Source organism: Manis javanica, chromosome 11, assembly GCF_040802235.1.
Source record: "Manis javanica isolate MJ-LG chromosome 11, MJ_LKY, whole genome shotgun sequence".
Lineage (NCBI taxonomy): Eukaryota > Metazoa > Chordata > Mammalia > Pholidota > Manidae > Manis > Manis javanica.
Window position 1 is genome coordinate 98,587,027 of NC_133166.1, and position 17,862 is coordinate 98,604,888.

The following is a 17,862-nucleotide window of genomic DNA, read 5'->3' on the forward strand; positions in this document are numbered from 1 at the left end:
CCTATACCCTGAAAACTACAAGTCACTCTTAAGAGAAATTAAAGGGGACACTAACAAATGGAAACTCATCCCATGCTCGTGGCTAGGAAGAATCAATATCGTCAAAATGGCCATCCTGCCCAAAGCAATATACAGATTTGATGCAATCCCTATCAAATTACCAGCAACATTCTTCAACGAACTGGTACAAATAATTCAAAAATTCATATGGAAACACCAAAGACCCTGAATAGCCAAAGCAATCCTGAAAAAGAAGAATAAAGTAGGGAGGATCTCACTCCCCAACTTCAAGCTCTACTACAAAGCCATAGTAATCAAGACAATTTGGTACTGGCACAAGAACAGAGCCACAGACCAGTGGAACAGATTAGAGACTCCAGACATTAACCCAAACATATATGGTCAATTAATATTTGATAAAGGAGCCATGGACATACAATGGCAAAATGACAGTCTCTTCAACAGATGGTGCTGGCAAAACTGGACAGCTGCATGTAGGAGAATGAAACTGGACCATTGTCTAACCCCATACACAAAAGTAAATTCAAAATGGATCAAAGACCTGAATGTAAGTTATGAAACCATAAAACTCTTAGAAAAAAACAGAGGCAAAAACCTTTTAGACATAAACATGAGTGACCTCTTCTTGAACATATCTCCCCAGGCAAGGAAAACAACAGCAAAAATGAACAAGTGGGACTATATTAAGCTGAAAAGCTTCTGTACAGCAAAAGACACCATCAATAGAACAAAAAGGAACCCTACAGTATGGGAGAATATATTTGAAAATGACAGATCCGATAAAGGCTTGACATCCAAAATATATAAAGAGCTCACATGCCTCAACAAACAAAAAACAAATAATCCAATTAAAAAATGGGCAGAGGAACTGAACAGACAGTTCTCCAAAAAAGAAATACAGATGGCCAACAGACACATGAAAAGATGCTCCACATCGCTAATTATCAGAGAAATGCAAATTAAAACTACAATGAGGTATCACCTCACACCAGTAAGGATGGCTGCCATCCAAAAGACAAACAACAAATGTTGGCGAGGCTGTGGAGAAAGGGGAACCCTCCTACACTGCTGGTGGGAATGTAAATTAGTTCAACCATTGTGGAAAGCAGTATGGAGGTTCATCAAAATGCTCAAAACAGACCTACCATTGACCCAGGAATTCCACTCCTAGGAATTTACCCTAAGAACGCAGCAATCAAGTTTGAGAAAGACAGATGCACCCCTATGTTTATCGCAGCACTATTTACAATAGCCAAGAATTGGAAGCAACCTAAATGTCCATCGGTAGATGAATGGATAAAGAAGATGTGGCACATATACACAATGGAATACTACTCAGCCATAAGAAGAGGGCAAATCCTACCATTTGCAGCAACATGGATGGAGCTGGAGGGTATTATGCTCAGTGAAATAAGCCAAGCAGAGAAAGAGAAGTACCAAATGATTTCACTCATCTGTGGAGTATAAGAACAAAGGAAAAACTGAAGAACAAAACAGCAGCAGAATCACAGAACCCAAGAATGGACTAACAGGTACCAAAGGGAAAGGGACTGGGGAGGATGGGTGGGTGGGGAGGGATAAGGGGGGGAAGAAGAAGGGGGTAATTAAGATTAGCATGCCTGGGGGGGAGGGAGAAAGGGGAGGGCTGTTCAACACAGAGAAGACAAGTAGTGAGTCTACAACATTTTGCTATGCTGATGGACAGTGACTGTAAAGTGGTTTATAGGGGGGACCTCTTATAGGGGAGGGCCTACTAAACATAATATTCTTCATGTAAGTGTAGATTAATGATAACAAAAAAAAAAGAAAGAAAAAAGGGGGATTACTCCCTGATAGGGTAAAACTAACTGTAAATCAATGATTAATGCATGCTTTAAATATCCTTAATTTTGATCACTTAAAGGGTGTCAGATGATCGGCTATGGAGGTACATTTTTCTGATAATATTCCTTTCTCTTAAAAAAAAAAAAAAAAAGCAGTTCCTGTGTGGTGACCTCCAATGAGTTCTACACAATGGTATAAAGGGCATATCGAAGTGTGGACAAAGGGTCTGTTTGTGTTTATACAGAGGATCAAAGCCTAACTTGGCTACCCAGAAAATGAACTAAGATATGATATGAAGAAGAACTTCCAACATCAGCACTCTCTGGAAGAGTCATACCAGAAGATGATCACCAAAAAACCTCAACAAAGATCCAGGCAATGCTGCAGTTGTAGCTGCATTCATCCCACTGGTTCCTGGACTTGCCATTGGAATGAAGAAGGACATATCTACGCTGGCCTGTGCATACAGTAAAACAACAAATTTGACTGAATCTATACTGTTAGAACTCAAACAAGAATTAGGAGAAGTGCAAGTTGTAGTGCTCCAAAATCTTACAACTACAGACTATCTACTGTTAAAAGAACATATGGGATGTGAACAGTCCCCAGGAATGGGTTGTTTTAATTTGTCTGATTTCTTTCAGACTCTTCAAGTTGTTGGACAATATCCACTTTATCATAGATAAGTTTTCACAAATGCCTAGGGTGCCTAACTGGTTTTCTTGGCTTCACTGGAGATGGCTGGTAATTATAGGTCTGCTTTGGTTATGTAACTGTATTCCTATTATGTTAATGTGTGTACGCAATTTAACTAGTAGTTTAAAACCTATACATGCTTAAGTTACTCTACAAGAAGATATGTCAAAGAAATAATCAATCTTCCCATGTTATCTTCCGTCTGCTACTCCTATAGCTTTTCTTCTTCCTTCCTAATTACAATCCTTAAATAGAATTCGTGCCTCATATCGAATTTACTGAGTATCATAATTCTTCCAAGTGGTAAAGATACCTCAAGACAAATATTGGGCATAAAAGCCACAGGGCATAAATCTGCAAAGAAGTAAAAAGCTAACCTTTTCAAACAATATTGCCTCTCTCTCTTACCAACTTTACATCTCCCTGTATGGCCCTGGAAGATGACTGGTTAGCCAGAGACGGGTAAGATTCCTCAAGGGAGGAACAACCTAAGACAGGCACAGTTGCAGGGGGGCCATCAGGTGAGAAATTGGGGATCAACAGAGGTGAGGCTTAGAACCCCACCCCCCCTGTTTTGAGAGAAATCTTCTGCATCCGTGGATGTTTTATTGCCCTTGTCTAGCTGGGATTAACACTTAGTCTACAGGCACACACCTGATCATCTAAATTTGCTCTCTTAGAGCACTAAACTATGTTTTCTACCTTTATCTTGCATCTACCTACCACTTCAGCATTTTATTAAAAATAATAATAATAATAATAATAATAATAATAAGGGAGAAATGTGGGATTCACATATAAAACAAGTATAAAAATCAAATGAATATTCATATTTGACCTGATTGTTTATAGTTCATAATGTGTGATCAAAACTGAAAGTTTCTGTGATGACTGCCCTTGTACTGTTCACCATGTAAGAACTTATTCACTATGTAAGAATTTTTTCACCATGTAAGAACTTGTTCTTTATGCTTCAGAAGATTGGAGACTGATGAGAATTAGGCTTGGGGTGGATTAATGATTGTGCATTGAGCATTGACTCCCCTATACAGAATTTTATTGTTGTTAACAACCATTTGATCAATAAATATGAGAGATGCCCTCTCAAAAAAAAAAAATCTCTGACTGAAAAAGATACGTGCACCCTTATGTTTATTGCTGCATTATTTACAACAGCCAAAATATGGAGGTAATCAAAGAGTCTGTCAATAGATGAATAAAGAAGATGTGGTACATATACACAATAGATTATTATTCAGCCATAAAAAAGAAATTCTACCATTTGTGACAACATGGACTTAAGTGGGTATTATGCTATGTGAAATAAGCCAGGCAGAGAAAGACAAGCACTATATGATTTCATTTACATGTGGAATCTAAAAACAAAACAAAACAGCAGCTGACTCACAGACACTGAGAAGTGACTGGTGGTTACCATGGGGGAGGAGCTGGGGGGTGAACTAGGTGAAGGGGATAAAGGGGCACAAAATCTCAATTATAATAAAAATTAGTCATGGGGATGAAAGTAGAGGACAGAGAATATAGTCAGCAGTTCTATTACATCTTTCTGTATTGACAGATAGCAACTACACTAGTTGGGGTGAGGATTTAATAATGTGTATAACTATGGAATCACTATGTTGTATACTTGAAACCAATGTAATATTGTGTAACAACTATATTTCAACTAAAAGCAAACCTCTCTGGCACTCTATAGAAAAGTTTTCTAACCTCTGCTTCAAGTATAGAAATGTCAGTGAAAGTGCTATGTACCAATTTTGGGCAGATACTCTGAGAGACAAGGGTTAGTCGCTACATCCTCCATCTGAACACCAGCAAAGTTTCAGAGAGAACCAACCTCCACTGTCAGTCTGGATCCCAGAGTGAAGGCGAAATGAAAGAACCATAACTGACCCACAGAGGACACCCAGCACAAGTGAAAAGGAAACCTCTGCAGTTCATAAGACACTCAAAGTTTCAGGGTTTATTATCTCCAAATAACCCAGCCTCAACTGCCTGGCCCATTGTGCTGCCAGAGTGTGAGTTACTCTACCTGCCTGAAAATAATACCGCTACACTTCATAATAATTACTCAAAATGTGTTTCTAAAAATATGTATCTTAAGAATATTCAAGGCCTGAATTATATTTAATTCTTGAAAATAGTTACTTAACTAGCCATGCATTGTTGGATTACTTTTTTTTACTTGCTTCCTTTCCAGACTGCTGTGTTCTTTCCGATGTTGAAACTTGAAAAACACAATTGATTTTTACTTACTAGCACCTAATTCAGATGACTATAAAACTGAAACATTAAACTTACTCACACCTGAGTAAGACCAAATAAACATTAGTTGGCACTTACCCAGTTCCCACTCAGTGCCAGATGATGTTCTAAAATCTTTACATGGATTATCTCCTTTAATCCTCACAAAAATTTTATGAGGCAGCTATTATTATTATTCCTTTTCACAAGTGAAAAAAATGAGGCACAGAGTGGTTGAGTATTCGCCCAAGAACCCACAGTCAAGAAGGAGAGGCGACTCGGTGTGAGACCACGGACTGCAGACCACTATGCTCCCAAGCTCTATGCTACACCAACCCTCCTAAAGGCAAGTGTCAACGTGATCTGGAAAGCCTAACAATTTTGGCATTAACATTGTAGGTTTTCACTATCCAGTAATTTTTTAGTCTTTTGGCACAAGCCACAGATGAGTTGGTATAAAGGAAACATTTTTGTACTTGGACACAGCTTAAGGGAAAATGACTCCTTTCATTACAAAGAAAAATACATCCCCCAAAATAAATTGATTAATCTGAAAAATATATTAATAATGCATGCTATTTTCTATGAACTAAATAGTATTTTATTCCCTTAAAAATGAACCAAATTAAAGTTCAATCAGTTCACCTTTTTATTGTAGAACATGGAAATACTAAGAGATACATATAATCTTGAATATATGAATTACACACTTTGATTATGCATCAGATAATTAAAAAATTATGTGTTCCAAACCTAGTAAGTCTTCAGTTTCTATTAGCTCTGTTAGAAAAAAATGCAATTAGTACTGTTTTGATCATCAGTTGCCCAAAAGTGACAGGCTAGAAAAAGAATATTAAGAACAGGTAAGAAGATATGGCCGATACAAACAATTTTAGGTCTAAGAGAGAAAGGAAAGATAAAAATCATTATTATTTTTTTTGTAAGACCAGGGAATATCTTTGAACTATAAAATAATAAATAATGGCAGAATTATCCAAAACAAGTTAAGCATACCTATTTTATTTCAGGTTAACAACTGGTATTTCTAGTCTGCAAAGGTTTTCACGTACCTCACCTCATTTAATCCTCACTGCCTCCTGCAGTAGTCAGGTCATTTATCCCAGTCGTTGACGTGTACTGTGGAGAATAAGCCTTTTCACAAGAACATCTTTGCATGCTCAACACCTAAAAATGTGCATTTCACTTGAATAGGAGTTCCCAGAAATGAGTGAGTTTACTCACACCGCAGGGTCACACTCATTTTCAGTGACAGAAATCACTTCAATACATCTGTAAACTGAGAATCTGATTTAAACAAAAAGCTTCCTTTTGTGCTCTAATTTAGCTTCTTCCTTCCCTTAAAGATGTATCTGATAGCATGTGAGACTAAAGTTACTCCTCTCAACCAGTAGTATATGCTCACTTGCATCTCTTTGAATAACTGTCTCTAAAGAGGTCTGAAGCTAGTCAGTTTTATACTAAAGTGAGCCATGACTCACATTAATGTTACTGTCTAGGGAACTGAATTGTATAGATAAAGCTTTCTCTTTCATGTAGTAATTTTTGACTGTGATCATTAGTTAATAAAGAAGTATTTATTTAAAATTGCTTTATAATGAAGGATAATCTACATTTAGGAAATGTAGGGTTTTTTTTGAGAACAGTAGTGTGCAAACTGTAGTGAACAGGAAAATAGGTGACATTGTAAAAGATGCTTGTTAATAATGTAAAGTACGATTTTTAGAGGGACACACATTTCAGTTATAGAGTATAAGCAATGTTACCCTTCTTATAAAGAAAAGCAACACAAATATCAAACTAAACTAATTCAATTCATTAATGTAAAGACAGGTGATTTTTGAGACAGGGATTTCAGAAATTAAAGGTTGAAACTACAAGTATCTAAAATCATTACTGCACTAAATCATGAGGAAGGTTGATCACTCTTAGGAGACTGTGGCGTTACACTCTTGAATGAGAAATTATATATGCATATATGCCCCTAATTAGACAATTATTATTTAAAAATAATTACTGATACATTCCTATTTAATTACCCTAAGATACATGCTTATTGGATTCCAGGTCATAAAAGATTCCTAATAGGGCTGTTTTAAGGATACTGATACCTATCTGGGAACAATGTTATATGGAACTTAGTAAGAATTTAAAAATGGTCACATTCATCTGAAAATGTTGATGAATCAGTTTAACAAGTTTTCACTGAACACTTATATTCTAGGTTCTATGAAAAATACGTATAAGTAAAACATACAGACTCTATCCTGAAGTGTTTAAATGTAGAAAGAAGACACAGAACAAGTTCACTATAAAGAAGACATGACTAGCTGCATAAATGAGCACCAGAGGCAATAACTAAGAAATAATATGTACCAGATGTACCTATTTACCAACCATCCATTCAACATTTATACAGCAATAACCAGTACTAGATATTTGGTATACAAACGTAAGATTAACCAATTATATTAGACATAATCTAACAAATTTCCATAAAGATGGGATTTAAATTAGTCTTTAAATGAAATCTGAGATTTAGACTCAAATTATGATGGGGACCAGATTTTGGTGTAATATAAATTAAGGCGAATCCCAGATGATATTGGCCATCTCTTTTACTTTGACATTCATTATGATCTTCTCTGTACTTCTTCACTAATACGCCTCTGGTACCCCTGATTCATGATAACCCCATCCAGAACTTCAGTTTCTTCTCTGAACGCCTAACACCTTACTTAACCAAAACCCAGTTTTTCCGAGGACACATCATCCCCTGCAGACTTTTCACCCCCGTTATTCCCTCATACCCAAAGTACGTCAGGGTCAGGTGGCAAAGTTCTCTGCTGCTTTCTCAAACATTGCTCCCCTAACATTGTGGAAAAGAATAATTATTTTCCTTTAAGGTTCTTGTCATCTTGTCCTCTGGATATTCTGTCGTGGACCTTTCTTCTTCATTCCTTGTGAACCCTTAACTCAATCTTCTTTTACACTTCAACTTCTCCCACCATTTTTTGTGACTTCAGCCATCTGTCCATGTGGATAACCCATTCAAGAACTGCGCCTCTCCTGACCTACTTACCCATCTCCAGTGATTTTTGCCTTTTATCCCATCTCAGATGCCCACTCCTACCAGGACTCTCTGGACCCCTGTCATCACATCACATTATCTGGATCATTCTCCTCCCTAACCACAGTCCTCTATTTTTTCAAACTTCTTGCTCAACTACTCTTCTCCCGTCTGTTCCTTGATACCCTTGGGACTTTCGGTCCACTAACCTTTCTACTCCTCCCGCCTGTCAGCCCCTATCTAGCTTCACTTCTGTCTTTACTCCACTTAGATTTCATGGCCCACAATTTAAATAAATGTCTTGAAAATACTCTCAACCATTTTTCCTCTCTGTTCATCCCAGGCCCAGCAATTTAATATCGATCTTTAATCAGCTCTTCTATATCTTACCTTCATCTTCCATTATATCATTTTCATTAGTATTTAAGCATGCCCAAGTCTCCCCTATCCTCAAAAACATCGTACTTGAACCACCACGTTCCAAATACTGTTCCCTCCCTCTTCCTATTTTCACAGCCAAACCTGGTGGAAAAGTTGTCCACATGATTGGCACTTTAGTGTCACTCTAGTTTAGATTCTGGCTCTCTACCCTGCCAGACTGGTCCCTCTAAGGCTACCCACTACCTGTATATACTAAATTCAATGAATGGTTTTCAATAATCAGATTACTGGAGTGAGAAAAAACATAATAAATGTCCACTACAAAATGTCATATATCAAGCATAAAAAACCCACCTAAAAATCACCCATTTTTGGTCTCACCTATTAGCAGTCAGAGAATATCAGAGATGGGTAGGACCTCAGAGATCATTTGGTTTGGTTCCCTCATTTTACCAATGAGAAACCTGATGTCCAAAGTGATTAGATAATTTATGCAAGCTTACACAACTAGTTAGCTGAAAGAACTCATGCTTTTAAACCCTTTGTATATTTTCTATTATTCAATGATCAAACTATCTCATTATCTTAGCATTAAATGTTAATGCTAATCTTAATGTTAAACTTAAATCTTATCCCCAGGGAAAACTGAAGGTTTAGTCCTCAAAAAGTTACTTTGGTGATACTGGTCATTTTTCTCTCAATGTACTGATTTCATCAGTTCCTGAAAAACTAGCTATGAAACTAAATTTTATATGTTGAATTCTGTTTTTCTTATTACCCATGAAAGTAAACTATAAAACTGTCAAATATATTTTGATCATAGTTCATACATTTTTTGGACCGGATTAAAACTTTCCCTTGTCAAAAGGCTAATATTTTTGCAAAACAACAATAGCTATCCAAAAGCTATAAGGATACATGTTAATTGTGAGAGTACTTCTCTCTCATATATTATCACATCTCAAAAAATTAGAGCTAAAATCATCTAAGTAATCTATAATCACATAATTTCTTCATACAGGTAACATCAAAACTCAAGCAAAGAGAACATGAACATTATAGCTTATACAGAATATACACTATTAGTGTTTTATGATAATTGATAGAATTATGAGTCTTAACCACATAATTGTGCTGCATTGAGTTGTTTTTGACATGGAAGTCGAAAACAGGCAGTGAGATTTTGAGAAGGTAGAGAAAGAAACAAAATAAGAAAGAGGAACAATGAAACACAGGCATTGAATTTGTGAAGTGGGCTTTGGAGAGAAAAAACTTTCTAAGAGCAGAAGATGGACAGTTTTACTCAGATTTAAATATATATCTTAGAAGCTATTAATCCAGCACTTGTTTTGTATGTGAACAGCCGTCAGAAATTTACTGTACTGGGTGCCAGAAATACAGAACCAATGACCATAAGCTGAAATACATGTAATGTACGTGTGCACAGAAATTAGTATGATCACAGACAAACCATGTTGCTATGGCTCCATTTTCTTTGTGAAATGAACATAATTAATACAGAATTGGGAACAGATAAATTGAAGTAAATAAACACAAAACACATACCTCTTGGTGATAGTCATTCTCTGCAGATTTAAATCAGGTCTTTCTAATAAGAATGTATTATCCACAGATTAACTAGTGGTCACTTAGACCAAATAATAAGAAAGTTTAAAAATCATATTAAGAAATGCAGAATATCTGATTTTCTAAAAAAAATGTTTTCCCCTCTGAAACACTGCTTGCACTTCCTTTTTTCTTCCCCTCTAATAAGCTGATACTATTTTTTAAAAGGCAATTCTTAAATTTAAAATTATAACAAGTTGTCAGTTTTTCCAATAAAGGCTAAATATTATCCTACAAACCCACTGCGATATACTATATTTACTATCATCCTATGGTTTTTAAGGATGCTGAAATCGTGTAAACTCAGTGAGACTGTAACCTCGGACTTACACTTACGCATTTAAAAGCTTAAAAACAACCCTGAGGTATTATACCTTTATTTTAACATATAAACCTATTCTAAAATTTTCACATTTGTTATAAAAATGCTTTTTATATATATTCAATATAACCAAGAGGAATAAATATAATTCATAATCTACACTTATAGCATATCACAGATTTTTCTCATAATCTAAATAACTATATGGCAAATGTATTTCCTTGGTTTAAATAAACAGTACAGTTCCCGTGATTTGCAATGCCTTGTGGGAACTTAGCTAAAAATAAGGAGAAAGAGAGAGAATTGTATGTGGACAGAATGTGGAGGAGAAAAGAAAAAAGAGAAGAGCTCATAGGACTAAATTTCAGTATTCTCCCAGCTTTTCTGCAAAAATCTTTGTTTAAAGAAGGGTGGAAAGTATAATGAGGCCAGATTTTTTTTTAACCTTTTTTAACCTTTAAAAAAAATTCTATAGCAGTTCTGGGAAGATAATCTTGAGCTAGGCAGCAGTACATATTCTATAAGAGCAAATAATTTCTGTAGTATATCAAATAAGAAAGATATGGGGCTAGATAGTTGTTAATATATGGCGTAGTTTTACCCTGGAAAGAGAACAATAAATTCTATCAGACATTCAGATAACATCATAATCAATTATCTAGAAAGTGCTTAATGAAGGAATGAATGTGTTAGACACTGGGCTAGACTCCATAAAGGATAAAATAAAATACATAAAGTAAACCATATATATTCTTCAAAGGCAACTTTTATAGCTATGGAAAAATTATACCTACTATCCAGGGCTTAGAAATCATGTAAAGGTATGAGTACTATGTAAAAAATAGACTGAAAACGTTGTTGGATTGATCATAGGTTTGTAAAATTGTGTATATTTGATACAATAAACATAAACTGTATTCGGGCTACTTGATCAGATACTCACAGAATGATTGTAAGAAGGTTCCAGTATCACAGGTAATGACATTTTCCCTTGAAGATTCAATTTTGTCAAATAAAAAATCTTTTCCCCCACAATCTTTTCTTTTTTCATGCGATGTACCCCGTACAGTCTGAACCGAACTGCATAATTTCCAATCATCTCAGATTCAACATGATTAAATTTGAATGTTTCTGTGAAGACAGGGCACGGTCCTCTCTGGATGCTGGTTTTTGCCCTCTGCTTCTTTATAGGTAGAAGAACAAGGTGTACTTGCCATGAGTTGCCACCTGTCCTGTTATATGCTGGGATATCTGTGACAGCTGTCACTGTCACCAGAAGCCTCTGTTCTTGTGAGTCATAGTCAAAAGTCACATCCAGTGTGCCATATTTAGCTTCTGGCTCGGGATCAAAAGGTTTAGGAAGCTGTGAAGATGATCCTTGAGCTGACATATCCTAAGAAAAGCAAATTTAAATGTTTTCAGTTTTTAAGTCTATTATTTAATCTGGCATGTAAGTAAATACCTGATAATTCTTTAGGAGGAGGATGTGAAAATGTTTTGGTTTGATGCCACAAAGAAAGTTAATAGTCAACTACAATCAAAAGCTGCTTTATAGGGCCAGAGCAGTAAAAGCGGTAAATTAAACTAAAAAACTGACTATATTAAAGATACAAAACTTGATATTAACCATCGCAATTTTGAGGAAGTTGGATACATATATTTTAAAATGAAAACTGAATATATATACTTCAAATGTGTATCTTTTCCATTTGTAGGAAACTACTAAATTTTACTTTCAATATTATAAAAAACCTAGCTGGCAGCTCAGTATTGGGCTGGGGAGAAAGATAACACAGGCTTGAAGACCAATGGAAACGTGAAATATGAATGTATGAAATACAAAGATCTCAAAACGTCTGTAGCCAAATGTTTATTTTCTATATCACATACAGTATTTACTTCAGTTTTTAACTAGAATTCAAACTTCCTATTATTTTCTGTTACTAATTACTGTTGAAAATGGCAGAATATACGTTTTAAAAGTTCAAGAAGACTGAAATTGTACATATTAATTATGAGATTAAAAGACATTTTACCCATTTTACCTGGAATTGTCTCAAATTCCCGCCACTGTAACTATCTGGAACGTAAGAGGAGTTTCAGCTAGTTACTGACAGTGCTAAACTCAGGTCTCTGACCTTCCAACTATCCCACTGTGTCCCTTCAAATATTTTAATAAATCTTAAATGGTTTCCATTTTAAAACACGGACCAATTTTATAATTTTCTAAATGTTTCTGAACTCTGATTTGGTGCACGGTAGCAGCCGTTTACTGACTCCCAGCCTTCTGTTTTTGCATTTCTTGAAAGAACTATCTGAGTTTTAGCTAGAAACACGTGGTCTGGCAAGAGACTAAACTTCAAAGCCTTCCTTACAGCTGACATGCCCATGAGACTCAGCTTTGGCCAATGAGAGGCATTCAGAAGTTATGTACGAGACATCCGCTTCAGGTTTATGAAGAAACTACTTGCCTTTTACTCTCTTTCCTTCTTGTTCTTCTCAACACAGACAGGATGTGCGGGTTAGCTTGGACCATGTGGACGAGGGTAATAGTAGGGAACGGCAGAGTGACAAAAAAGGAGGAGCTGGGTCCCTGAATGATGTAGAATGATCCCAACGATCCCACCCTTACCATGAAATAAAAGACGATCTTAAGCTGTTTTTAGCCACTGTGTCTGTCTCCTTGTTATAACAGCTTAACATGTACCCTAATTATTGTACTTATTATGTGCCAGGCCATACTTTAGGTGGGGGGATGTAGTACCGAACCAAAATGTGTAAGTCTTTGACTTCACAAATCTTACAAGTCTATTACCATGACCCACTTGGTATCACGTATGGAAAAAAAGATGACAAATGAAGAACAACACTTGGGGAGAGGGAGCAAACTCTCTGAAGAATTCAGTTCTTATGGGACATAGTTAAATCAGGTTACATAAATGCATTCTTACTCTATAAAAAAATTATAGCTTAAAGCAAAATGTTTTAATGCACGCCCCTTCATAATTGGTGAAGATGATTACTACGTGGCTTTCTTTTTTCAATTAAACATCTAAAATACTGTCATGATAGCTAAGATTTTCAAGGCAATAAAACATTGTATTATAGGGACTAGATAGCTATTTCCGAATTTTTGTTTTTCTTGGTGCCTTTTTTTTTTTTTCCTGGGCATTCAACAATTCTCATAAAACTGATGGTTCAAACGGTGGGACCCTTACAGAGTAAAAATGATTATTTGTATTCTGCATATAGGCAACTAGAAAATAATCCTTCCTTTCAAGGTCTGAATCAGAGTGTTTAATAATCTAGCAACAGGTTCTCAGTGCAGTTTTTGAACTCCTCGCCAGGGAGCTCTTCTGAACCCTCACTCCTCCCCCAGTTCAGCTGTGTATGTGGAGAGCCTCTAAGATAGCTACATCCTGGATTAAGCTAAGAGGAAGGTAAGGGTTTTCGATTTGATCAATACTATCTATTAGATGGATAGTAGGAAGCAAAATAAACTTGAAAAACACAAGAGTAAATTTTACACGAACACAGGCCATTGACATCTACATATTTATGTAATGTGCATTTGCTGTATTGTTTGGATATGTTCAATTCTGCTATTGAAGATGCAAAAGTAAACAGTATAGAAGAGACTCATAAGAAATTGAACACAGAGAGCAAGCTGGCCGCCACACTCACAGGCTGTGTTTCTATGTGCTCACTATAGATCATGAGTAAGGAAGTAGCTTGGGAGACATAGGCAGAATTCTGCAGATGTGGTAACTATGTGGTAGATACTAAGTTAATAACTTAGAAGATATGCTAAAGATAGAATAAATAGAAAACATGATAGAACAAATGAGTATTACCTGTAGAAAATGATGGAAAGTCCAAGCCATGATCATGTCACCTCTGAGCTAGTATTTCTGTTACCCATGTATTCCATTTAAGAAATGTCCATTTAACAGGCTAACTGGCAAATTACATTGGTGGCCAAGAGTACTTGTCCCTGCATCCCTCCCATAAAAGAGGCAAATGTTTTTGGCCATTGGCACCCTTGTTCAAACCTCAGTTCATGTCCTTGTTACCACACCATGCAGGGGTGATGGAGCAGAGACATACATAACATACAGACATAACATAAACCAGGATTCACTTAGTGTGGTCCTCCACTTGTACCTGGCATCCTATCCTAAATGTATTAGCCTACCCCATCTTACTCCTCACTTTATACTTGAAGTAGATTAAAACATCCGTGTACACACCCACATATATGCAACCCACCCCTCCCCCCAGCACACTATTGTAATTTGAGCATCTTAATTTGGTCTGTGGAGTCCTCTAGGATAGCTTGCCTGGAAGTGGTGCATGTGGAAGGTACCAATACATCAAAGTCGTTTTCCATCCAAAGATTTGTATCAGGAAAGGCAATATAATATAGTTGTTAAGAGCACTGTTTTTGAAGTCAGGCAGATCTGGGTTTGAATTATAGATCCATCATTTAAGAGCTGTTCATATTTGGGCAATTGCTTAACTGAGTCTAAATATTTTCATTTGCAAAACAGATATAACTTCCATAAGATGAGTTTGTATGAAATTAGCTATGTGAAGTTTATAGCAAAATTCCTGGCACAACTGGGGGGTAGCTATTACTGTTAATTCCATAATCCAGGCTTCATTATTAACTTGTTGGCTATCTATATAGTTTGCAAACCTGCAAAATAGCTGCCTCAAATTTGTTCAGGTATAGAACATAGAGAAATATTCTGTGTGGGAAATGATGAAATACTACTCGCTTATGGTACCAGTTTCTAACCTTGACATAATTAGAAGGTACTAAACTTCTAAAGTACCAATGTAGAATTTTCTTCTAAGTTAGTATTATCTAATACTAGAAATAGTAGAAAAGTAGTAACAGATAAAAAGTGTCTTTAGAAATTATGTAAGAAAAATTTAAAATTCAGTTAATTCTATTCATAGCTCTATTTCCACTATTTAATTTTGGCAGCAGATGAAAATTCACCTAGTAAGAACAATGACACACGTCAGTATTACAAAATCTTGTCTGGGGCAAAAGTTGTAAAAACTTGCGATCTGAAAGAAAGTAGATTCTAAAAGTAAATACCTCAAGAAAATCTCTGGATTTCATCACAGAAAGAGTAGAACATCCTTTTTAAACATGGGAAGACTTCAAAAATGTACACCTGTTTTTGTTGTCTTTTTCACATTTTTGCTCCCCAAACAGAAGTAACTTAACATACAACCAACCAGCCACTCTGGTTTCATGATGCTATGAATTCAAATTTCACTGGTAAGGCTGAGCATCTCTTATCTTTTCCATATTCCCTGATATGAAAATGCAAAGACATTATTTTGAAAGACTTGTAAAATATGAATGGGCAACCTCCGAATAGTAAAAATACCCAAAATAATTTTAAACATAAATAGGAACAGGTAAATATGGCTGTGGCCAGATGAAAGAAACAGGTGAAGAACTGCAGATGTTTCATACGAAATGTTAAAGAAGAAAACCCACAAAAACCCTATCTTGAATCTTGAGGCTGAAACTTGAGGGGAGGCAACTTTTCGGTATCTTGCGTTTTGCTCCCATTATTAGCTATCTATCTTCCTTCGGGGGGAGCAGCAGAATGCTTGGGACAGCCCTGGGTAGCCTGCTGGATAAAGATTAGGTCAAGGACAGAAACTGGGGCCATAATCCAGAAAGGCCAAGACAGTGACAAAACCTTCTTGCTAAGAGGAGAAGCACAGGATTATTACCCTCAGAATAAAGTTCATTTAAAAAAACCTGCGCGCTTTTACTTACCTCCGGGCTCAGGACTGCGGTGCTGTCACTCGGAACGTCTTCTTCGTATACTTTATTATGAAAACTTTCTATTTCATGACCTGTGCTGCCTTCACTTGGGCACTTGTTATATGAGCATCTCGGGCTGTTGCTGCAGTGGGAAAATTCACATTTACTGTCCCCAATTTCTGAGGGTGTACATGAGAGGTGGGGAGAGCCACTGTCATCCTGATATGGTGGTGGCTGCAGTTCATCCAGTGGGGGTGTTCTTCTCATTCTCTGAATGCAGTTTCCTGACAATGATTAAGAATCTGGTCACTGTTTCCAATTAGCCTCAACATGCGGTACAGTCCACAATAATTGCACATAACTTTTAAAAAATTGGATTAAAATATTTGGGGCAATGTAACTATTAGAGTCACTATGATTTTTCTTCTTTCCTAGCTCAGATGCAGAAATAAAATAATCTGGTTTCCCACTTCTCTCCTCCTGCATAATAAGATTAGGAAAAATAAAAGTTATGTACTGAGAGAACCTGTTACATGCCGTAAAAATAGGAAAACAATAAATATTAGTGGAATAGCTTATTTATTTGTTCTTCCTTTCAAAATCCCGATGCAATCATATTTCATCTATTCCCTTGTGATCTGTGGTTTCTGTACCCACAGTTGGTAAAAATATAGTAGGTGAAACAAACATAAAAAGCTTCTTGTTTTCTTCAGTTACTGAGATGAAATTATACTAGCACTAACCTTAGCATTGTCAGAAACTATTTTTCCACATCTATCCAACATTCAGAATTCTGAGATGAGACACACTGTGAATAAAGGTCTAATCACTACTATCAGCAAAGATGGATTAATCTCCATTATTAGGAGGCCCCACCACCACCACCACCGCCCCACTCTACTCCCCCTGAACTCCTACCAAAGGCTCCACCCTACCTACTGGAGGCATCTCCACCTCCAGGAGATAATCTGAAACCACACTTTCTTTCATTCTTAAATTATCCTTTTAATTTTTACTTCAATGATTTATCTCAATAATTGAGAATAAACATATCTGTGAACAGGATAGAGGTGGGAGCTTGAGCGAGATATAAGGAAACAGAGTTAGTATACAATTAAAGAACAGCTAAGTCTGTGTAGATAAAACCTGAATGCAGTACCAGATATTAAATTTAAACACTGCTCATTTTTTTCTCTTAACAGACTGTGAATCTCCTTTCTCAAAAGAGATGCTGAAAAAAAGTAGTCTATATTATAATTCTCACAATGGAGTTCAGTTAAAATGTTTAATAGGTCTTCTGTTCTTCCTAAGACAGAAAAACTTTACACAAGAATTATAAAACTCATTTAAAAATTACCACAATGCCTAGTTCAAATGAAAAATATTAATTTGCATGAATTTTTCACAAATTTACATATGCAAAAGACCTAATTTTAGAAAAAGAAAACTAAATGTCTAATCTAGTCAATCTAACATACTAACTTTATAAACATAAACAAAAAAGCAGAAACGTTACAGAATTAACACAGTTGAAGCTAAATTTGGGAAGACAGATTAAATAGACACCATTTCAAACGGCAGCCAACAAAACAAAGTATCCTAGATTTCAGGGTGGGGACTCCAGGAATGCTTTCATTTTCCTGAGAAAAGTTGGCGGGCTCACCTGCTGTGCCCCTTTGTTCCTTAGCCTTTCCCCTCCCTCCTGCCTGCAGATACAGCAGCCATCCTGCAACCATGAAGTAACTAGCATGAGAATGAAAGCTAAGGATGGAGAAGCAGGAAAGAAGAGTCTGGGTCTCTGAAACATCATTAAAACAGCTACCTCTAAACTTCTTGACGCCT

General features: G+C 36.2%; 1 protein-coding gene across 3 annotated transcripts in view; it reads right to left on the reverse strand.

Annotated features, from left to right (window-relative positions):
- The window catches only part of SYT14 (synaptotagmin 14), a 214,976-nt gene that overhangs the window by 49,672 nt on the left and 147,442 nt on the right, over positions 1-17,862 (reverse strand). For all 3 annotated transcript variants that reach the window (XM_073216984.1, XM_073216983.1, XM_037015377.2), the window contains 2 exons: positions 16,033-16,304; positions 11,167-11,616 (listed from right to left, as the gene is read on the reverse strand). In XM_073216984.1, coding sequence (XP_073073085.1) covers positions 11,167-11,616; positions 16,033-16,304 — 722 coding nt within the window. The remainder of the gene's footprint in view (positions 1-11,166; positions 11,617-16,032; positions 16,305-17,862) is intronic.